Raw genomic sequence first — 25,080 nt, forward strand, 5'->3', positions numbered from 1 at the left:
TAGGCAGGAGACAGGCATCCGGATGCCAGAGTGGGGCAGCAGCACATGCTCAGAGGCAGAAACACACATGCGTAGGGAACTTTTACTGCAAAAACATAGGTGCCGAGTGAGTTTAGGCACTTAGAAAGTTTGGTGGCACTTGAGAGGAGATCTTGTGAATACCAGAGGCACCTAAGTCCCTTTGTGAATCTAGCCCCAGTGTTCAGAACCAAATGTGAATCCAATAAGAGGAAAACGAACACAGCATCATTCAACGTGGCACAAATGATCATGACTCAAAGGATAGGAAAATTGTAAAATGGAATATACTATTTGAAACATATGGGGCAGGGTTTTAAAGTCTCTAACAATACAGGCAAAGAGGCAAACAGTGACAGCTTGCAAATAAACCATTTCAAATGTATAAACATTGTTTCTGAAAATTAAATATCTTACCATAAAATACAGGTTTTCCAATTTTTATTAAACCAACTTTTATTATAAGTAGTTGTAGTATTTCAAAGCAGCCACACAGGCAGACGGTGATTCTCATCCTTGCTCTTTTTATCCATGTTATTCCTATCAATATTAACCTCTTACACAAATTCTTCGACAATAGAACTACTGAACTTTCTCAGCTAGGAGTGTTACAGTAGCTGTTAGTCACCCTATAATGTATTTTGCAATCAGCTAAACCAACAAAGTATTTTTAACAATGAACAGTTCAGAAATGATAGATCTACTTTCTTGTTCACAACTGCTTATCACAGCATAGATATCATATATGTTTTCCAGGTGCTTCCTATAGTTAGGATACCTTCACAGAAGCCGCTCATGGAAGATAAGGTCATAAAAGAGATGAAAAATGTGTGAGCTTCATACACTCATGGTTTTATCATCAGACAAGATAGCTTTGGGTAAAGGACTGTACCAGTCACAAACATCAAACTACAGCTCATACTAGAGTGAGGGAAGATTAAAAGTTTGGAATTCAGTTTGTGCTCATTCTCCCTCACAGCATAAATGTAAACCTAAATTGTTAACATCCTTATATAGTTGTTCAGAATGAAACCTCACTTCTCAGATATATCATTCAATACTGTTAAAAAAAAAACTAACAGGTTTGATACAGAGACTCAGGAATATCATTTCTCATATTAGGCTCCAATTCAATAAGGTACATAAGCATGTGTGTAACTTTAAGTATATTATTAGTCCCACTAAAGCCAATGAGACTACTCACATCCTTAAAATTATACACATGCTTAAATACCTTGTTGAACTGGAACCTTAGCAGAAATTACAGACCTGATTTTCAGCTTCTGTAAATCAGTATAGCCAACTACATCAATATATACCTGTTGAGGATCTGGCCCTGGGAATCCAATGGAAGCAGCTTACTCAGTGAAAATAGTGTTGCTTTTCTGGGATCCCTGCAGACTGACCTCAGATACTTTGAAGGGAGTTGAAGTTGAAATATGTTATCTGGATTTGCACTGAACTTATTGCTAAATTTTGACAACATATGGATGTTCTAAAATACATGCCATCTGAAGTGGAGATCCTTGTAAAATAATTTTAAAATATAATTTTCTTAGATTCTGCATGCACTTAGAAAATAAAAAAGCAAAAAATGAAAAGCAAAACTCTCTAATGCTGATAGTCACGTAAGTTTTCAGCATATATGGATCATGTATAGTACATCCATATAATGCCAAAAATCCTACTTAAATTTATAATCCATTTGTTGTATGAGAATGCTGACCTTCAAAATGAAGCTATTAAAAATAAATTGAGAATGACGTTTTCATACTTCACCCTATTTGGTTTGGCGACAAGGTAGATAAGACTACAGTGGCTACAATGTTATGCTAAGAAATTCTTTCTTACAAGCCTTGCAAGAAGGAAATATATAACAGAGGTATTCTTTTCCAATGAAGCTGCCATGAAAGTAGGGCATTGGGATACTGGAGAATTTACAACTATCAGGGCCAGACTCTGACATCACTTATACTGATGTAAGCCATGAGTAACATGAGTGGTGTAAATCTAAAGTATGAGCAGAATCTGGCCCTCAACAGAGAACATAAATTATTCCCCTAGCTACACCTACATGAATGAGCAGAGCTCTTCTACGTAGGTCAATCTGGTGAATTCTATTTCAAATGTAGTAACCAGTCATCTCAGCATTTTGCTTTTCTGAAACTATTTCTGTTATTGCTTTCTGCACTCTTCTTAACATTCAGTTTGGACAGTGCTGGTCAGGAGTCAGTGTTTAACCTGGACTGAATCTTATTTAGGATAACTTCAGGCTCCTGTTTGCCCTGGACAATCTCTCAATCAGGTTCCTCAACCACAGTATGGCAAATATTGGGGACAATCCACGGTACTTTCTCCTAAAGTGTTTTGTTTTTTTCATTTGGGCAGGGAAGGCAGTGATAATGGGGTGCACATACAAAGGTGAGCACACAGTATTTAAACTACCAATTGCCAGAATCCGCTCACTGACCAGAAAGGCAGATGCAATGTTCTATACCAAAATCATCCTATCAATTTCAGACATTTCTGTCAATTTCAGGTACTACTGTATTCTTAAGGGTTGGGTATGACCTCACTGTGTTCTCAGGTTCATTTAGTCAGTCTAACATTTCTTCTTCTCTATATCTTTGATACTCTATTGGTGACCGTACTGCTTAATTTTCTAATCCAAGTATTTATCTCCATTAGAGAAAACCACCATCTGCACGACTGCATTTTCTGGAGAACTATGAAAAATGTGACATTACTTAGTACTTTTCCTGTACACAATATCCCTGCCGCCTCTTACTTCCTTTCTCTTATCACTATGAGTTTTGAGTTGGCAGCATTTATATTCAGACCAATTTTCCTGAAGCTGTTCTATGAACACAACAAGAAATATCATCTGAGGAGTCAAGGTGAACCTTTTCCTTGTTTACCATTGATTCCTAGGAGCTTTCTAGTCTTCCCATCCTTTCCCCAGTGAACAGCTCCTCCAAAGCTGCAAGAATAATTCCTTAACTCGAGCCCCTATTTTAGGGCTCAATCTTGAAAGGCTCTAAGCCCTTGATCCTGATTCAGCAAAGCACTTAGGGCCAGATTTTTAAAGGTACTTAGACACCTAAAGTTGCAGACAGGTACCTAGAGCAATTTTTAAAGGTGATTTCAGTGGCAGTTAGGTACATAGGTGCTTTTAAAAATCCCATTAGGCACGTATCTGCATCTTTAAGGGTCTAAAATGCCTTTACAAATCTGGTCCTTAATCAAGTGCTTAACTTTACGCATGTGAGTAACTAAGTCAATAGAATACTCACATGCTTACAGTTAAGCACGTGCGATGTACTTTGTTGAATCAGGGCCAGACCTCTCCGCATCTTGCAGGATCAAGCCTTTTGTTAACAGAATTTCAAATTTTGCCCAGTCATTCCTCCCCTGACGTACAGAAAAATATTAAGGCTTCCCTGTTGTATAAAAATGTGAGCAGTAGGCATTATTAGTTATTCTTTGCATTTTGGTAGCACCTTTGGATCCTCAATCATGGACTAGGGCTCTACTGTGCTAGGTACTGTATGTATGCAAAAAGATGGTCCCTGCTTCAAAGAGTTTACAATATAAGTATAATACAAGAGACAACAGGCAGAGAGAGAAAGACTGACAGACCACAAGGAAACAATGGGACAATGGTCTGAGCACACCAGCTGCCTAACTGCTATGCCATGGTTCAGCACATATGGAGTCCCAAGGGTAAAGGATTAAGAGAGAGGCTGACTAGTACTTTCCCTATGCTACCTTCATTCCCATGACGTGGCACAATTTATATAAGGGCCAGGCAGAACAGCAATTCCTGCTCTCTGGAACAGTATTGCCAACCCCCAAGCATTCCAAAGTCATGAGTCAGGCTCACCCAAATCAGGAATTGTCTTAAAAATCATGAATTTTTTTAAAAATAATAAATTGTGAGTTCTTTTTATTTGCTGTTTTTTTGAGCACTTAGGGTTCATGTTTTCAGGTTTTACGCTTCAACCATTAGGGCTAGAAATGTACTCATAAGAACGGTCATATGGGGTCAGACCAAAGGTCCATCTAGCCCAGTATCCTGTCTTCCGACAGTGGCCAATGCCAGGTGCTCGAGATGGAATAAACAGAACAGGTAATCATCAAGTGATCCATTCCCTGTCACCCATTCCCAGCTTCTGGCAAACAGAGACTAGGGATACCATCCCTGCCCATCCTGGTTCATAGCCATTGATGGACATATCCTCCATGAATTTATCTAGTTCTTTTTTGAACCCTTTTATACTCCTGGCCTTCACAACATCTTCTGGCAAAGAATTCCACAGGTTGACTGTGCGTTGTGTGAAGAAATACTTCCTTCTGTTTGTTTTAAACCTTTTTTTTTTTTTTTGCTTTAAACTCTTTATTCTTTTTTTTTTTTTGAAAGCTGAAATTCTCACATACTCATATGACTCCAGCAGCTGGGGCTTTCAGGGAAGCACAAAATATCATGAGATATCAGATTAAAATTGTAAGAATTGGCAATGCTGCAGAAATGTAGGAAATACTCCCTACCCTACTCCCTTCATGATAGCACTGATTAGGGATGGGAATAAGCTGTACAAAGAGGCACAGTAGTGGACTGTGCCTCTCAGGCACAATCTAGCTCTTAGATTTGTTCGAATCAATAACTTTAGTGATCATTGAGGAAAGGAATTATGTTATTTATCACTAAGACCAGAAAGTACCATTGTCAAATTCAATGTAAAAAAAATAAAATTAACTTGTATCGCATCCACCTGTGATACCAGGTCACTTCCTATATTAATGTGTTTCTTGGAAAGAATCTTGGAAAGAGAGGGAAAGTGTGATTATAACTGGATATAAAGAGAGAATGGTTATGATATTTTAGTTCATTCCTAAATAAATTCCTCACACTTTTAACTAGAGGTTCAAGCTTTCAAGAGATTTCTCAGGTTCTAGAGGACTGCCTCCTAAATTCCAGGACTTTAAGCAGTTTTGTGGGGGCCTCACCCATAGGCATCCTAACCAGGTATCTTATCCTTGAGTAGAATAGAGAGATGGGTTCAAATAGGCCCAGGCAAGCCTCAAAGAACACAGTTTTGGGTTGCCTGAGCCTTCTCATAGTCTAGATTCACTAAAGCAAGAATTCTGTTATTTTCTATTTTAAAAATATTAAGTTTTTCTTATGTGAATTCCTCTCCAGCCACCTTTGCAACTGGTACAGTGAATATGAGTCAGAGAAGAGGAACATCTCAGGCTTTTAAATTTACCATTGCAATAATTTATGATCCTGTACTCTTCCCCTTGTTATATTGTCTTCTCCTAAGACTGTTTTCCACATAACACTCAGTAATAGGTGCCTACTCCTCACAAAGTGAAATTTTAAGTTGTCTTATTGGAAATAGTTTGTTTCTTGTATTTGAATTGTAGCACTCCAGCAACCTCTATACCAAGAAGCAGTTAAATCTCCTTGTAGTGAGGCAGAGTGGCCACCCACTGAGCCAAAGAGGGAAAACCCTCTCTCTGAACCTCGGTGGGCAGAGCCAGGTCATGCTTGTCCCTCCCCCCGGGAAGTCAGGAAGTGGGACAGAAAGTATAAAGGGTGGGTCCTGGAGCTCAGTTGTGCTACAGCCACCGAAGAAGACAGACACCTCCTGCCCACTCCCAAGCTGGGAGACTGCAGTGGACCCCTGCTGAGCTGAAGACTGGTCAGAGCTGCTGGACCAAGGCCCTGAGGTGTCGCTGGGACTGCCACTGGCCTTCTACCCCAAGCAAGCAGATGGGCCCCACAGATCCAGTTACACCCCGAAGGGAGTGTAGGAAGTGGTCCAGGGGCAGCTGACCATAGACTCGGTCAGCATGTTGCAGCTGAATTCCCCGCTGACCCAGTGGTGGAATACTCCACCACTGTTAGGGCACTAAGTTGGAGCCCGTTGGAGTTGGGTGGGCTTGGGCCCCCTTACCCTCTGCCACCCCACCCCTGGATTGGCAGCCTCCCCCCTCTAGGCCAAGAGACGTGCATTTGTTGGCTGTCCACCGGAGGTAGGACACCCAACCCCCGTGCTGCTCTGCCCAGATCACGGGCCAGAGCCCCTAACTGTTTGGCTGCTCTGCCCTGACTGTAGGCCAGAGCCTTCAACTGTTTGCTGACCCACCATGACCGATGGCCAGGCCTCATAGACTTGTACCACTCTGCCCTTAAACTGTTCAATGCTCTGCTAATTCCATGACTCTAGGTGACGTTAGGGTTGCCAACTGTCTAATCACACAAACACAAATACCCTTGCCCCACCCCCTGTCCCGCCCCTTCCCCAAGGCCCTGCCCCTTCTCTGAGGCCCCACCCTGCTCACTCCATCCCCCCTCCATCCATCGCTTGCTCTCCCCCACCCTCACTCACTTTCACTGGGCTGGAGCAGGAGGTTGGGCTGCACAAGGGGGTGCAGACTCTGGGCTGGGGCTGAGGGGTTTGGAGTGTGGGAGGGGGCTCCAGGCTGGAGCAGTGGATTGGGGGGTGGGCAGGGGTGAGGGGTGCAGGCTCTAGGAGAGAGGCTCTTACCTTGGGAGGCTCCCTGGTGGCAGCACAGTAGGGCTACGGCAGGCTCCCTGCCTGCCCTGGCCCCGTGCTGCTCCCAAAAGCGGCCAGCACATCCCTGAGGCCCCATGGGTTCCCAGCCAATGGGAGCTGCAGAGTCAGTGCTCAGGGCGGGGACAGCACGCGGAGACCCCCTGTTCCCCCAGGGGCTCCAGGGACATGCCAGCTGCTTCTGGGAGCAGCACAGGAGCAGGGTGGGCAGGGAGCCTGCCTTAGCTCCTCCGGACTTTTAGCAGTCTAAAATCTCCAAGTTTGGCTTAGGTAGCCTCCGGGAGATAGAGCCCAGTTCCAGGATGCTCCCTGTGAAACCGGAAGGGTTGGCAACCCTAGGCGATACCCAGTGACGTAGTGAGGTGGAGTGGCCTCCCACTGACCCAGAGGGGGAGGGACCACCACTAACTCACTACACTCCTCCATGAGTTATGTTGCAATGATTATCAGAAAACAAAAACTAGTACCTGTCTAGCATCCTGGGAGTCCATACCAATCCAGTTTGTCTCCCAGATTCCAAGAATGTTCAGAGTATTACTCCTGTAACATCCCGATTAGCTGTTTCAAAAACAGTCAGGACATGTTATGTGTCAAAACAAGTGACAGAATTAGCTGTCACAAGTAAATGGTTCCTTTAGTTCTGTGTCATCCATCATAATCCTTCCAGAGATAATATTTATCCCATCAGGTCATAGATGTGGGACTCCTTTATTTTTTCCAGTGCTTTGAGAGTTATATTATTGCCACCATCCACAGCCACTTATTGGGGTGCTAAGCTTGTGCACAACTGAGTTCTTTGGACTTGGGTTGACAATGAATCCTCATGAAATGTCTCAAAACCTTCACCAGCATCCAAAACCAAGTAGAGAAGACAACATCAGAAGAAAACGGTGGAAGAGATAAAAGGTCCCACCCCCCAAAAAATCAGAAACAGATATACAGCTGTAATACTCTATGCAAGCAAATGGATAAAAGTATGTCACTTGTGTATTTCATATTTTATGGGAGCTTACCTCTAATTCATTTAAAATTCTTACTTTGTGATTACCTTGTCAAGTTAAATTTTCACAATTTCTAGGAAAGGGGACAGCACAGTACTTGTGGTGACTAAATAATCCCTTTTGGGTTGTGGTGACTAAATAATCACAGCTGTGATAAAGTTCACAATTTCACTGTTCTTAAGGAGCCCCATATGTACTGACTCAAAAGGCAAGAGTTACTTTATTAAACTGCTTTGTAAACTTTAATGCAGTTTAAAATGTTACTCTCAGCCCACAGCTCTGCACATTTTAAAGCCATTCTCTGGTTAACTCTATCTGTTTGCTTTTTTAAAATCCAGCTGGCTAGTTAATTGTGAAATTCAGTTTTCTGTTCAATGACACTGCCCTCGCTTCCTGATTATGAGTAGGGTGTGCTTGGCCATGAAGAGCCAAATCCTGATCCCACTGAAATCACTGGGAACTCTGGCATGCATTTCAGTGGGACCAAGATTTGACCTCTAGAGACAACGTCCGGGGTAGCAGCAAAAGGAGAATAGAGTAGTTGACAGGCAGTCTCCCAGTTGCTATTCAGAGACCCTTCAGTCTAGTGAAAAAATAACTTCAAACACGTTCTGCTATCTCCTTCCTTTTCTATCAAGAAAAAGGTTGTGGCCCTTCTGAGAGAGATAAAAAGCAATGACAGACAAAGGGGTTAAGGAGGAGGCACATGTTAGTAAGAAAAAAAGCGTCCTTTCATCATGGAAAGAGCCAATTCTAACTAATTTGTGCCCTTCTACAGCTGCCATGAGGGATCTCTTACTTCTCCGGATCCATATGCTGCATCTGATGAAGAAATGGACGATGCTCAGGATCCAGCAAAGCCAGGAAAAGTAGATTGCCTCAGTTGAATGGAATGCCAATAAACTGAAATTAACCCACACTCTGCTGAGTCGAAAGCCTTACTCTGAACCCCCAATCTACACACAAATAAATCAGTCTGATACTGTATTTCTTTACAGGAATGTTATTGAAAAGTGTTATTTTTTCATGGCATGCACAATCTTTTTTGTCCTACGAGATGAACACACACCATCATATATACATGCCCTCTCCTATCTCTGCTTACCAAAAAGAATTAATGTGCCCTTCATTTACTTGGAAAGCCTACATAAAGAAAATGTAACAAATTAAAAATAACTAAAAAAAAATAAAGGAGTATGAGCTCCAGGAAAACAGAAGTATTGCCAGAGAAAGATAATTTCGGGCCTCAGGGGGTGTGGGGTCTGGTGCCAAGCAAAGCTGGGGGCTGTTCAATCACCTCTATCAGTGCTCTATCAGTGTCTACACTCCAGCCAAATCCAGAGAAAACAAGGAGTCAAAGATTCAGGTCAATAAGCTTATAGGCGATTTGCACAAACAGCTCCTCCAGCAAGGTAAAAAACAAAGTCATATTGGCTTTTCTTTTTTATTCCTTCTCTTTGAACTACCTGGTCCAAAACACACCCTGGAAATGTCAGTGTTATATGCAAGAATTTAAAGAGCTGAGCTTCTTAATCCCGTTAAGAAAAAGAACAAAGTTTCCTGTAAAGATCTCCTTATTGAGCTCAAAGTGATTATGGTATAGCTGCCTTATGGTGATCCTGCTTTTAGTTGCTGTAGAATCAGAGGAGGTAAAAATATGTCATTAAAGCCACTACTGAGGAGGAAAGAACCACAATGATTGAAAAAAGTTTCTGAAAAAATAGCTAAACCTACTTTCTGATCCAACGAACACAGCAAACAGCAAGCATGGCTGTTAGACATTAGAGCAAGGTAGAAAAGAAGCAGAGAATATTTACACACAAAATAAAACCACCCACACCAGAAGGTAGAAGGAAATCACAAAAATCAGGGTGTTAAATGTTCAGCGAGTATTATAGATGGTGGTGGTGATAACTTTTCACATACAGTATGAAGGAAAATAACTTAGTGCTGTGTTTATTGACACTTATATGGAGAATCACTCTGCAGCTATTTCCCTGAATCTCAAGCCTGACTGCACAATCAGGTCACATGGTTTAAAGTAAAAAATTCCAGCCCTAAGCTGGCCTGGCAGCCTAGTCGCAAAATGATGTACATGAGCAGAAAGCTCAGTTCAAGTTCTAGGCTCATTCTTCACTGCCATAGCCAGAGGATGAGACCATTGTAAAGGTTGCATGCTCATATAGGCCCAAGCATTCCCCTCTTGCTGACTCAGGAATAGCATTTTTGAGCTCCAGATGGAACTATATTTCACCTAGCTCTACAGGAAAAGCAGATGCCCTCTGAGGGGCCCCAATCAGGGACCAGAGCCCCATTTTGTCATGCCCTTTGCAAATATGTAGTAAATTCACACAGTATAGCAGTCTCTGGTAGAAGAAACAATAGAACCTACAGTACTAACTTACTGTTCCCTGCTCTAACCATATACCACTGCATTATAAACTGAGTACCTGTAGTAGAAGCTATATCACCATCTGAAGCAGTGTGGCCTTTGGGACCATGAAGCATATACCATCTATAATGGACTCTACCAACCACTGGTTTATGATTGGACCACCCACCTGCTTTGGGTCCTGAAGACCACCAATAGTGTTAAGGGTCCCAGGAATGCCTTCCCAGTCAGTAATGTCTGCAGGTTTGCTATTACAGCATTCATTTGTCAATGTGGCCTCTAGCAATAGGGCAGTGGGATGAGATAGTTTATTGAGGGAACTGCAACAGCACAGCTACAACTAGAAAGCCCCACAAAATGCGGTAGTCAGGTGGGATCAGAGATTGTGTGCCATGGAGGCTCTGAATCTATACCATGAGAGAGTCAGTATCAATAGATTCTCCTACTCTTCCCCTAATTATCAGAGATGCCCATCACCTCCCTTTACTTCTTCCCTCTATCTAACATCTCCAAGAATATTCCCACATCTGCTGTCCTGATGATTTTCCCATCCTCCAACGCTAGACAGAGGCCACCATCTACTCTCTGCTATTGCCCCTTCCCTTCTGTACACGTAGCCACCTGAAAATTCCTTAGCCTCATGCACTCTACCCTAGACCTCTAGATACCTTTCCCTTGAGAGAGGCTTCATCATCATACTGCTTCTCGCCCACACAGGGCAAGAGAGATGGGTGTGACAACTTGTTAGATCCCACCCTCAAGAAGTAGAGGAGGCATCAGACCTACAGATCTTTTCCCCATTTCTTTCAGTGTACAAAATCAGTACTATCTGGGAGAACTGGAATGGACTTTGGGAAGACAGAAGAATGTGGATTTCCTGTGGTAAGTGTGTGTGTAGGGGAAAGTCTGGAATAAAATGCCTGGGCAACTTGTATTTGGTCCCCTTATGTGTATGCATTATGATAGTCTTTAACGAGATGTCCACCCTCGGATGAACTCACACAGGAAAATGATAAAAGACAAAAATACCACATCATGATGGGTAAGCACTTTTCCACAAAGCGATCACTCTATATGTAATCTATCAGTCCTCAGCCTCAAAGGAAACCTGCACAATACATTCAAATGACAAGTCTGAGAGCTTAAATTCATAATTTTGCTAGACACTAAAAATCACGGATTGAATAGAGACACAAGCTTTATGGCTTATTATAACAATCTATAACTCACTAACAACACTCCAGCTGTCCTCCCTTCCTTTACTCCCAATGCTTGGAGGGGTGTTAACGAGCTACTTTACCTTAAATGGTCCCTTAAAATATGTATTAACTATTTCTGCTAAACAATCTGTTCCACCTTGTATTTAGCTGTGACATTCTGAGTAATTTTCCCAGAACTGAAGAACCCTGGACTTCAGAAAAGCAGACTTTGACTCCTTCAGGGAACTGATGGGCAGGATTCCCTGGGAAAATAACATGAGGGGGAAAGGAGTCCAGGAGAGCTGGCTGTATTTTAAAGAATCCTTATTGAGGTTACAGGGACAAATCATCCTGATATGTAGAAAGAATACTAAATATGGCAGGCGACCAGCTTGGCTTAACAGTGAAATCCTTGCTGATCTTAAACACAAAAAAAATTGCTTACAAGAAGTGGAAGATTGGACAAATGACCAGAGAGGAGTATAAAAACATTGCTCGGGCACACAGGAGTGAAATCAGGAAAGCGAAATCACACTTGGAGTTGAAGCTAGCAAGAGATGTTAAGAGTAAAAAGAAGGGTTTCTTCAGGTATGTTAGCAACAAGAAGAAAGTCTAGGAAAGTGTGGGCCCCTTACTCAATGAGGGAGGCAACCTAGTGACAGAGGATGTGGAAAAAGCTAATGTACTCAATGCTTTTTTTGCCTCTGTCTTCACGAACAAGGTCAGCTCCCAGACTACTGCACTGGGCAGCACAGCATGGGGAGGAGGTGACCAGCCCTCTGTGGAGAAAGAAGTGGTTCGGGACTATTTAGAAAAGCTGGACGAGCACAAGTCCATGGGGCCAGATGCGCTGCATCCGAGAGTGCTAAAGGAGTTGGCAGATGTGATTGCAGAGCCATTGGCCTTTACTTTTGAAAACTCATGGCGATCGGGGGAGGTCCCGGACGACTGGAAAAAGGCTAATGTAGTGCCCATCTTTAAAAAAGGGAAGAAGGAGGATCCTGGGAACTACAGGCCAGTCAGCCTCACCTCAGTCCCTGGAAAAATCATGGAGCAGGTCCTCAAGGAATCAATTCTGAACCACTTAGAGGAAAGTGATCAGGAATAGTCAGCATGGATTCACCAAGGGCAAGTCATGCCTGACTAATCTAATTGCCTTCTATGATGAGATAACTGCCTCTGTGGATGAGGGGAAAGCAGTGGACGTGTTGTTCCTTGACTTTAGCAAAGCTTTTGACACGGTCTCCCACAGTATTCTTGCCAGCAAGTTAAAGAAGGATGGGCTGGATGAATGGACTATAAGGTGGATAGAAAGCTGGCTAGATTGTCGGGTTCAACAGGTAGTGATCAATGGCTCCATGTCCAGTTGGCAGCCAGTATCAAGTGGAGTGCCCCAAGGGTCGGTCCTCAGGCCGGTTTTGTTCAATATCTTCATTAATGATCTGGAGGATGGTGTGGATTGCACTCTCAGTTTGCAGATGACACTAAACTGGGAGGAGAGGTAGATACGCTGGAGGGTAGGGATAGGATACAGAGGGACCTAGACAAATTAGAGGATTGAGCCAAAAGAAATCTAATGAGGTTCAGCAAGGACAGGTGCAGAGTCCTGCACTTAGGATGGAAGAATCCATGCACCGCTACAGACTAGGGATTGAATGGCTCGGCAGCAGCTCTGCAGAAAAGGACTTAGGGGTTACAGTGCACGAGAAGCTGGATATGAGTTAACAGTGTGCCCTTGTTGCCAAGAAGGCCAATGGCATTTTGGGATGTATAAGTAGGGGCATTGCCAGCAGATCGAGGGACATGATTGTTCCCCTCTATCCGACATTGGTGAGGCCTCATCTGGAGTACTGTGTCCAGTTTTCAGCCCCACACTACAAGAAGGATGTGGAAAAATTGGAAAACGTCCAGCGGAGGGCAACAAAAATGATTAGGGGACTGGAACACATGACTTATGAGGAGAGGCTGAGGAAACTGGGATTGTTTAGTCTGCGGAAGAGAAAAATGAGGGGGGATTTGATAGCTGCTTTCAACTACCTGGAAGGGGGTTCCAAAGAGGATGGCTCTAGACTGTTCTCAGTGGTAGCAGATGACAGAACAAGGAGTAATGGTCTCAAGTTGCAGTGGGGGAGATTTAGGCTGGATATTAGGAAAAACTTTTTCACTAGGAGGGTGGTGAAGCACTGGAATGGGTTACCTAGGGACGTGGTGGAATCTCCTTCCTAAGAAGTTTTTAAGGTCAAGCTTGACAAACCCCTGGCTGGGATGATTTAGTTGGGGATTCGTCCCGCTTTGAGCAGGAGGTTGGACTAGATGACCTCCTGAGGTCCCTTCCAACACTGATATTCTATGACTCTTATGATTCTATGAACCCTGTGTAAGCTCGAAAATTTGTCTCTCTCATCATCAGAAATTGGTCCAATAAAAGATATTACCTCACCCACCTTGTCTCTTTAATGAGATGATCACACTCTATTTTTCCCTCAGGTAGCATTGCCAAGTAAACATTTATGGCACCTGTCCCTTCTACCCCTGTCAGCTCCAGTTTGTCCCCTTTTGCCCCATCCCCTAGTATGACTTCCCTCCTCTTTCTTTGTCTGACCACTTCTGTTTCTATCATCCTTAGCCGGTCCCTGGTTTCTTTCTGTTCTGATCCTCACCCTGCCTGCCTGTCTCCCAATCACTGGCAGCCTGCCTGTCTCCCAGTCTCCTATCACTCAGTTTTACTAGCCCTCCTGCCTCAGTCCCCACACTGCCTCTCACCCCTCTGCGTTCGAGTCAGGCTGCTTCCTCTTCCATGCTCTCTATTGTTAGCAAGGACAGCACAAGAGAAATTGTCTCCTTCATCTCAGTTTTTGTGCTAAGTACCACAGCAGCCCCTAGCAATCAGGAAGAGCAATTGCAGGAAAAGTCCTTCTTTGGCCTTGAAGCCTCAGGCTAACAAGCTCCTTGCAGACAGAATCTTCAGATATTTTCACTAACAGCCTTGTAACAATCATTACTGGGCAAGTGCAAGTAGTAATTTTCAGAGGCTTAAAGTTTGGACAAATCTGGATGGATTTTCACTACGACAGCAAAGTCACCCCTTTGACACCAGGGCTACCTCCTGCCAAATTTCTAATCCCTGCTCCAAGAAAGTTCTACAACTTCTCAAAGAAGCAGCTGTAAGATCTTATTCTGTTATCACTGACAAAACATTTTTCTCTGGCTTCATTCTCAAAAAACATCCGAACCATTTTTGTTGAAACTTTCCAAAAAATTTCAGCCTGACATGGAAAAAAATTCAATCAAAATGGCTGAAGTCTGACAAAGTTATTTATAAGCAACTGTGGAGACTTGTAATAAAAATAGTAGAAAACTTTAACTGTAGAGTCTGCTTATAATACATCTGCACTTACACACTGTTCATTTCTTTACTTTGAGTTCTTGATCCTTTGAAATGATCAGGCAGACAAGTACAATTATTGACATTTAGAAACTTTAACTGCTGTTTAAAAATCATATTTTTTTTGTTCGGTTTGGGAATTTTCCAGGTGTTTTGTTCTAACAAGCCATTTATGAGTTAGAGGGAAAAGAAAAACTAGACAAAATTCATAATTTGAAAAGTGGAAAGTTGTTTAATGATATGTAACTCAAAATCAGTTTGATTAATTTGCTTCACACTTTTGCAGAACCATTCTCCTTTGCTTTCTATGTCTGGCAATCTTGTGGTCAAACCAATTTTCCAGCCCAGAATTAATGGGTGGACATACAGTATAAATCCAGTTATCCAAATTCCCTTTATACAAAAATTGTAGTTACACAAATGAAGTGTGTCCCCCATGAATCCCTGTGTTAGTTAATCACCAGCTAATACTTTCTCAACTAACCCCTTAGCGATTGTTAGCACCAGTGATGGCTGGCTCAAACAGTTTAAATAATGGCATGGTATTCATCCATTGAGTATAACTGGTGAAATAATGAGCACATTTTGTGAGTCCATTGCACCCTATCACAACCAACTGCTGGAGATTATGGAAATGGAGGGGCTTACAAATCAGCAGATTTACAATGCTGATGAGACTGGGTTGTATTGGCACCCACTCCCATAGAAGACATTGGTCTCTTCTGACAAGCATTGTACCCCAAGCTTCAAAAAGTATTAAGTAAATATCAGCATTACTCCCTTCAGTCCCCATATTTTTATAGCAGTGAAATTGCAGCTCAAAATAGCACTTCTGTTATCTGAATGCTTGGTTGTCCAAAAGTTTTGGATATCTCCCACACCATTTGGCCAACTGGGAGTAGGACTTTATCAGAGAAGCTGGTTGCAAGCATGCCACCTCTCCATAAAACAGCCAGACAGAGCCTGACAGAAAACTCCCTCCTGCCAAATACCTTAAGTAGCCAAGTTGTTAATACCCATGTATTCCATCTCAGTCAAGCCAATAACATGGGAACTCAGTCCTGCCCCTTTCCAATGATTTGTTAATTTTAGTGCCTATTTGGGATAATTAAAACCTCTGGGCCCAATTCTTCCTTCCCTGTACATGGTTGGGAAGGGATTAAAAAGTAAACACTGTATACATAACACAGCACAGAAGGGGGTAAACACCAGCTCTGCTACATGCTCTATCTGGGTCCTCACTAGAACCCTTCCCTGTTCCCTTTTATCTTCTCTCTGCGGGAACTTGGAAGGGGGAAAAGGGGTAAAAAGGGTTACCTCTGGTGCTACTCACTGTCTGTGGCACGCTCCCCTTGCAACAGAGTATTAACTCACTGTGCTAGCACCTATGGTGGTGAGCAGGCAGAAATAACCAAAGGCAGTATGGATGGCTGCATCAAAAGCCATGATGTCATCTTGGAAGAAAGATTCCTGTATCTACCCATTTGTTTTCTACTTTCCATGGAGACCTACAGGATGTGTGTGTTTTGCAGTTCTCCAGTACTGCCAAATCCAAGCATTCAAAAATCACGAGTCAGGCCACCAAAGAAATGCATTTAGATTCTTCTTCTTTCTCTCTGGTTTCTGAGCCTTTAGGGTACACTCACTTCACATTTTCAAGCTTTCCTCCACACCCAAGAAGGGTAGAAAATGAAAAAAAAATCATGTAATCTCTAGATTTCAGCATCTGAGGTTTTAAGAAAAACACCAAATAGCATGAGACTCATGACAAAATCATGACAATTAGCAACACTGGACCTCATTCAATAATGTCACAAACCCTTCCACTGGGAGGAGGGTGAAAAGGAAACTCTGTGAGATGAAACTCATTTACTTCCCAGGTGAGTTTTTCCCTCCTGTCTTTTGTCCACAGAAGGGGAACATGTGGCCTCATGCCAACAGTACTAAATTTCTGAGATACAAAACAACTCAACCATAGCTGAGCCATTTAAATGCCTTCATACCAGTGGTTTTCAAACTTTTTTTCTGGCGATGCAGTTGAAGAAAATTGTTGATGCCCAGGACCCAATGGAGCTGGGGATGAGGGGTTTGGGGTGCGGGAGGGGCTCAAGGCTGGGGCAGAGAATTGGGTTTAGGGCTGGGAATGCGGGGTTCAGGGTGTGGGAGCGGGCTCTGGGCTCGGGATTGGGGTGTGGGAGGGGGTCAGGACTTTGGGCTGGGGGTGCAGGCTCTGGGGTGGGGCTGGGGATGAGGGGTTTGGGGTGCAGGAGGGGGCTCCGGGTTTGGGGTGGCTCAGGGCTGGGGCAGGGGATTGGGGAGTGGGCTTACCTTGGGCGGCTGCCAGTCAGTGGCGCAGCGGGGGTGCTAAGGCAGGCTTCCTGTCTGTTCTGGCACCATGGACCGTGCTGCACCCCAGAAACGGCCAGCAGCAGGTCCGGCTCCTAGACAGAGGTATGCAAGCGGCTCTGCGCGATTCTCGCCTGTAGGCACTGCCCCCATCCAGCTCCCATTGGCCAGGAACTGCCCAATGGGAGTGCGGAGCTGGTGCTCAGGACGGGGGCAGTGCACAGAGCCCCGTGGCCCCCCGCCTAGGAGCCAGACCTCCTGCTGGTTGCTTCTGGGGTGCAGCGCGGTATCAGAACAGCTAGGGACTGGCCTGCCTTTTAACGGCCCGGTCGGCGCTGCTGACCAGAGCCACCGCTTCCCAGTGCCTTACATTCCATGACCCTGTACTGGGTCATGACCCGCAGTTTGAAAACCACTGCCCTCATACTCTCCTATTCCATTCTTTTCCAGAATAGGTTCTCTGTTTATTTCAAAGTGGGACTTTTCTGTTACACTGCCTCATTTGGAAAGAAATTAGGAATTTTATGTGCCCTGTTATCCTTAGAAATTTTCTTTTAAATTTTTTTCCCTGTAGGAGTTGCAGTGGATAGGCTTAAAGCTTCTTTTATAACTACTACTAAACATATCATCTGGAGAAAGGAGCATCAAGAATCAAATGGCATTCACTTTGAAGAATCAACAAATATATTTAGAACTTCCAATTTCATACCTAAACTTAAGTCACCTGTTTTACTGCCTGATCTAGTTACACAGAATCACCTTAACTTCAACTTTTCACTTAAATGTTTCAGTAGATGCCTTTTTAAAGACATAGTAACAGCAAGGTTCTCCAAGTGTTGTATATTTCTGCAGAATGTTTAGTAAAACTCAACTGCACCCTGACTGAACCAGTCATCTTTGGTCAAGGAGTGTGTCAGGGCAGCCCACTGTCTAGCCAGCAGTATACCATCACCATTGAGCCCTTCCTCCACAAGAGGTTCATGGAGTTGGTGCTCCAAGAGCTGGATTTGTGGATGGTCCTGTCAGTGTATACTGACAACATGCTCCTTGTGGTCCAGGACCCGAGCCAACTAGCACGGGTGGAGGCTTGCCAAGCTATCTATTTGGTGGCCTTCTCCACCCAGGTCAACTGGTTCCAGCCTGATGGTTGGGGACGGATGGCAGGCAAGCTCCCTCCCACCCACACTCCAAGCCATCCAGTGGAGCATGGGTCTGCTGCTCTATCTGGGTGTTTACCTTTCTGCCATTGATCCCTCCTCCCTGGAGAACTGGGCTGATCTGAGGAACAGGGTGGCAGAGCAGTTGCAGAAGTGGACAGGGCTGCTCCGATGCCTTTCCCTGCATGGGAGAGCACTAGTGATCAACCAACTGGTCCTGCCCATGCTCTGGCACTGTCTCAGCACCCTGAGCCCTCCCCCTGGCCAGCCTCGAGAAGCAAATATTGGTATTCTTTTGGCCAGGGCTGCACTGGGTCTCTGCGGGTTTCCTAAGCCTCCCACTGGAGGAGGGTGGACAGCACCTGTTCTGTCTCCACATTCCGGTCCATAGCTTCCATCTCCAGACCCTGCAGAGGTTCCTTTATGGTTCAGGTTGTTCAGTGTGGAGTGTGCTGGTGCACATCTTCCTCTATGAGTGCTCCGATACAACCAGCAGCTCTTCTATCTCCATGCCAGAGGGTCCCCCGAGACCTTTTCACATTGTCCGTCTTTTACCAGGACCTACTCAGGACCTAGAAGCTAGTCTTGGCAAGCAGGTTCATGGGGAGGGCCTCCTCACAGAGCCTTTGCTACACAACCCCCATCTAGGTGTGCAGGTGAGGGAGTCCCTGTCGATGCACTGGAGCCTGGTTCTGGCTGTTACCACCAGGATTGCAGACTTCATGGACTATAATCAGGGTAACAGGGTGAATCCCATGGCACTTGGCCGGCGCATGGAACTCTACATCCTGCATGTCCCCCAGCTTGTGCTCCAGGAGATGAGGGCAGCCCTCACACCTGCCTCTTGCGGTTTTCCTTGAGTGGGTCCTGCGGGAGGGTGCTTCCTGTCTGATCCTGACCCCTGGCCCTCCGTGCTTTCCCAGCCACCCCCTACATACCATCTGAGCCATCTGTGAGACATACAGCCAGTCCATCTCTTAACCACACCCAGGAAACAGCTGAATGTGCTCATGATCCACATTTCCTCATCCTCGTGTCCTGCTCTGACACCAAGTGGCAGGAACTCCGGCTACCCAAGGAGGGAGAGGCATCCCAGTGGGCTAATCCATATACCACCCTGGTCCCACAGTCTGCCAGGCATATTAGTTGGCAGCTCCTTCGTGGTGCCATGAGCCCGGGCATGTACCTGGCACGGTACATCCTCTGACACCTGTTCTTTTTTCAGTGAGAGGGAGACCCTGGCCCACATTTATATCCCATTTTTCCCCACACTTCCTGATTTACGCACCCTCTATCCATGGCCCCACAAAGTCATGAGACCTCCTCATCAGTCTCCTCCTGGCACTGTACCTGGAGGAAGAAGCTGAACAGGGGGTGGGGGATGATCTGCAACTCTGGGGCCTACTTCTGATCCTCCCTCAAGTCATGTCTCTGGAAAGAGTTCCTCTAGGCTGTGTCCACTGGCTCCCTGGATACCTTCGAGGAGTACTGGGAGCTGTCCAGGGTTCTCTGCTCATTGTCCCCCTCCAGATCCCTGATTTTATACCTGTGAGCCTCACTCCTGTCCCTATATTTCATTGTTGTCCCCGACAAAAAAACAGCAAGATTTATAAATATACAACTTACTATTGCATGTAAATCAAATAAGATAAGTAAAACACGTTTGCATTCGTTCACAAAGAACAGGACTGTTTTCAGGGATGGGCTCTGTAGAATGGGTAGACTTTCCAAGTAGTATGAGTATACAGTGGAAAGCAATAGCTCCATCAGCTCAATATGAATCCTTTCTCAGAGTCCCCTCCCTTTCCCCTGGAGTCATGTAGCATCCTATACAGGTCAGAGAGGACTTGGGAGGAGCTGGCATGCTGACCATCCAAATGGAAGTTAAAGGTCTTGAGCTACAACACAAAATGACTATGGAATAATCCCAGTGTCTGGCCAAATATTTCCATTCAACCAAGCAAACTACTATCCAGGGTAAGCATGAGCAACCACTGAGCTCATAATGGGTGCAGTGTTTGCCTACAGCACTAATTTCTTCACACAACGCACAGTCAGCCTGAGGAACTCCTTGCCAGAGGATGTTGTGCCGGCCAAGACCATAACAGGGTTCAAAAAAGAACTAGATAAATTCATGGAGGATAGGTCCATCAATGGCTATTAGCCAGGATGGGCAGGAATGGTGTCCTTAGCCTCTGTTTGCCAGAAGCTAGGAATGAGCGACAGGGGATGGGTCACTTGATGACTACCTGTTCTGTTCATTCCCTCTGGGGCACCTGGCACTGGCCACTGTCAGAAGACAGGATACTGAGCTAGATGGACCTTTGATCTGACCCAGTAAGGCCATTCTTATGTTCTCAATGTTAACAGCATTTAGCTTATTGTGTTTTTAAAGTATTTTGTTCGGTCTTAGTATGATCAGCCGTTTAGCTCTGGGATTCAAAACTGCATCTTTGCTTGTTTGTTCTCCTAGGTGCCATATCCTTGCTAAGGATCAACTTACTAACCCTTCCTAACATAGTCATGTGTTTCGCAAACTTACAGAAGTTGTATTTTCTTGCCTTCTCCGCTCTCTACCACCTACTTCTACGGCAACCAGCACTCTACAGGCCTAAGCTATAACTCTTGACTGCACTCAAAGAGGCTTGTTCCAGTTTGCCTAAGAAAATCATGAACAATAAACTAGAGACCACCAAACCAGTGAGAAAAAATATTCCAATGCCCTGAAGAGAACAGAAAGAAAAATCACTGGAACCAAACTTCCTGGGTCGTTGCGATTAATAAGCCAAACATTACCACAACGGTTCTAGATACTGGATGAGCATCCTTAGCTGCGGAAGACAAACAATAAAACAATCAAATGGAAATCCAGCAGAAGACAATTAAATCAATTTTTCATAAAAGAGACACCTTTCTGTCAGCTGGATGGGGAACAACATACCCTGGAGACCAAACACAGGTTAAGAATGCATTGACATATTTCTTAGTAAAATAAATATATCTTCAATAACCTACAACTGATGTACCAAAAAGGCATCTACAACTTTAAAAGCCCTCCTTTCTGCAAATCACTGAGCTCACAGTGCTGACAGTGTATCAGTGAGCACTATTTTAATTCAAGAATCCAAAAACACAGCAAGCTTCCTAACATGGGCAAGGAAGTAATGAAGTGGCCTGCTGTATTGCCAGCTCTCTGTCTTATGTGAGGTCCGTTTTAAATAGCTCTATCATATTCGAATTTTTGCAGTAATTATTACCAGACTGAAAGATGACTCAACAAGAGTTGATCATTTTCTTATTTTAAGGCTTCATATTCATAGGGCTTTTTCTGCATTTCAAACACCACAAAATGTTTCTGATCAAGTGCATGTGCACGTATCGGTTTCATTCACTCAAGCACTGTGCTGCATTGATTACCTTTATTACAAAAGTATTCCACTTCTTCACAACTCAGATTCTCAGGCTCAAACTCTGCAGAAAAGCTTTCCTCCAATGGAAAGTCTTCTTTTGAGATAATGTCATTTTCTTCAGACAGGCACTCTTCCTCTTCATCCTCAATGGCATCCTCAAGGGGCCCTTTAAAGAGAATCAGGGACACTGTACCAAAATCATCTAACAGTAAAATGAAATAAAAGCCTCATATCTTACAACTAAAGGGCTTTAACTAGGGTCTATTCTTCTATTGCTGTGCTGGGAATTTATTAGAAATGATCAAATAACATTTATCAGATAATTTATCCAATGTATTGCAATCTAAAAATACATTGTGATTTTTCTCATTATTCTGCCAGCTCAGTGAATAGCTCACATATATTTCAAATATGTAAAATATTACTATATTTTTGGAATAATATTTGCAAATTATCTGTTTTGTCATTTATCCAGTTGTGGTATTTAGGCCAGCCATTCCTAATAATGGAAATGGAAATTATATATGCAAACCCCACATGTATACATGGAAGAAGAGCCCTTTTTATGTTGTGTTTGTTAGGTTTTTTTAATGTTACATTGAATTCTAGTACTCATTAAATTTGAGTTACAGACCTGAGTCATCTATCCTTTGAATGCAAATTTCCCCACATTGCCCTGCTATTGGGCCTCAACGCTTCTCTGAAGGGACCACTTAAACAATAATTCTGTAGTCTCCATGGCCACTAAGTCCTTGGCCTCTTTAATGGGGTACCAGTCAGTGGCAATTCTGCTGATTATTTTTTTGTTTTATGGTCATACAGCTGACAGGAACTGGACTGAGATTACCAATTCATTTCACATAGACCAAACATCCAACAGATGGTAACTACGTTTTGTCACTACTAGCCTGGGGGCAAGGTCAAATTTGCTGATGAGCAAATAATGAGTACACATTATGTTCATTTGTTAATATTAACTACCTGCTAAATACATCTTTCGCAGATACAGAGTTTTACCTAAGATTTTAATAGAGATTGGAAATAATGGAATGTATTTTAATTGAAGTAAGATTTTAATAAATTCTATACTTTTCAAAATTCATATTAAAAGTGGATTTCAAAAGAGATTTCAAAATACATGGTTGAGACTTGAAGGAAAATTACACCTCTCTCTCTCTCTCTAATGAAAGCATTGCCCCATTTTATAATTGACTGAAGATTTCTTGCTAGAAATGAAAGCTAGTTCTCTCATGAAAAAATGTAATTTGTACTTATAGGATAGTTTTCCAGTATTATTTTTAATACTTCTATAATACTGAGAGGCAGTACATAAATGTTCCTATTGCATTAAATGAAGAGGGAAGGATAAAGTTGTTAAAAGAAACCGAATACTGACTGTATTGGAATTTCATATGATTTATTAGGAATCCATGATTACTCCCATTGAATCAAAGCAGTCAAATTCATTTTTGGCTACATTGTGCAACCTTTGCTCTCAGAAATTTGTCTTTACTGAAGTCAATGGGTGAGAGATTCCCAGCTGGCATTGATTTCAATGGAACTACGCCAATTTACACTGCCTGAGAATCTGATACAGTGGGTCCACTTGTCTGAGGACATACTCAACAGTATAAAGTAAGGGTTGCACAATTTAGACCTTTCTCATAAAGCCTGAATCTATGCCCAAAAAAATTATCTGCATATTATCAAAAATGTGCCATTATCATCACCTGCATTTTCTGGCAGTCTTGTGAAAGCCTGTAGCTGAGTGGGCATGGACATAGAGATATGGACACCATCTCATACCTGAGGGTGGGGGGGGGGGGGGGACTGTCACTCCAGAAGAGAGTTGAGCACATATTGGCAGGAAATCTGGGGAGAACTTGGAATGTCTTTGGCATTCCATATACGTATAGAACTTCAATCTCCAGTGCTGGCAGTGAGATACCTTACATGAGTTCTAATTTCAGTTTTAAAATGCAACTTCAAAAACACTCACTGCAAATTACACAATTTTAAATAGGAGTACAGTAATTCCTCACTTAAAGTGGTCCCGATTAACGCTGTTACGTTGCTGATCAAGTAGGGAACATGCTCATTTAAAGTTGCACAATGCTCCCTTATAACATCGTTTGGCAGCCGGTTGCAGCTAGCTGGTGGGGGCTTGGAACCAGGGTGGACTGGCAGCCCCCCATATCAGCTCCCCTAAGTTCCCTGTGCTGCAGCCGCCCAGCAGGCTATCAACTGCTGGCAGTTCAGCTCTCTCTCCCCCCACTGCCATGTGTTGCTCCTGACCTCTGCCTTGGAGCTGCTCCCAGGAGCTTCCTGATTGCTGTGCAGGGGAGGGAGGAAGAGGAGGGCTAATGTCAGGGTGACCCCCTCCCCCATACTCCTGCCCCCCACTTACCCCTTCTCCATATAGAGCAGGGTGGGGACAGGGCTCAGGACGCTGGGTGCAGCTGCTGTCTCAACTTTCTGATCTTTTTTAAGGCAATGTACTACTGGTATCTCTCTCTCCCACACACAGGGTGTGTCTCCGTCTGCCATGCTGTCTTCCCTCCCTCCATTCATGCTGCCTTCTAGAGTGTGATGCTACATTAAAAAACAATGTATTGACTCTTGAGGGCTTGGCCGAATGCTAGGTCATCATTTAGCAGTAAGGCATTCCCTGGGAAATAGCCCACCCTCTTCCACCCTCTAACTTCACCACCACACCAAGCTTCACAATCATTATTGCTCTGTATAGTATTAAATTGTTTGTTTAAAACTTATACTCTGTGTGTGCGTGCGTGTGTGTATATATATATATAATATAGTTTTTTGTCTGGTGAAAAAAATTTCCCTGGAACCTAACCCCCCCATTTACATTAATTCTTATGGGGAAATTGGATTCGCTTAACATCGTTTTGCTTAAAGTCGCATTTTTCAGGAATATAACTACAACATTAAGCGAGGAGTTACTGTATATAAAATGATGGCATTTTTGCCAGGTCTGAAAATGACAAATACATTTTATTTGTCATTCTCATCTCTCTTTTGAAGATTTTTATTGAAGACAGGTTCATTTTTTTAATTTAATAATGATTTTTGTACAATCGCATTCATCCATCAACCTTATAAGAACACCAAGAGGTTAAATTAGAGCTTTTTAAGTGTCCCTGCATCTTTAGGTAAGGTAAGTGAACAGAGGAACAGAAATGTTAAAGAGATTTTCATAATTAATCATTGTAAGTGGGGAAAGTGTATTCACATATATCATTAAAAATCAAAGAGAAGCATTTAAATTGATACACAGAAATCTTGCAGTTTGCAACAGATGATCTACTAAAAGTGCCTTCTACAGTATTCTGATTCTATTAAACAACGAAACTGTTGCTAAGGGGTTTTTATCTTTGTGTGGATGGAGGAGAGTGGAGGGGAGGGGTGTAAGTCCAACCATCTATAAACAGGCATAAACATCATGTTCCATATCTTGTCAAAACTGGTCATATGTCTTTAATGTATTTTTCAAGCAGTTTTTATTTGGAAGAAATATAACAGCCCACATTTCAGCAATCTGACTTCCTGCTGAAACATTGGCTTATAGTAATT

At 43.4% G+C, this 25,080-nt stretch overlaps 1 protein-coding gene across 4 annotated transcripts in view; it reads right to left on the reverse strand.

The window, feature by feature from the left end:
- ZFPM2 (zinc finger protein, FOG family member 2) overlaps positions 1-25,080 on the reverse strand; it is a 440,899-nt gene that overhangs the window by 318,318 nt on the left and 97,501 nt on the right. For all 4 annotated transcript variants that reach the window (XM_043539194.1, XM_043539196.1, XM_037892134.2 and 1 more), the window contains one exon: positions 21,497-21,655. In XM_043539194.1, the coding sequence (XP_043395129.1) occupies positions 21,497-21,655 (159 nt within the window). The remainder of the gene's footprint in view (positions 1-21,496; positions 21,656-25,080) is intronic.

This window comes from Chelonia mydas, chromosome 2 (genome assembly GCF_015237465.2).
Source record: "Chelonia mydas isolate rCheMyd1 chromosome 2, rCheMyd1.pri.v2, whole genome shotgun sequence".
NCBI classification, from domain to species: Eukaryota; Metazoa; Chordata; order Testudines; family Cheloniidae; genus Chelonia; species Chelonia mydas.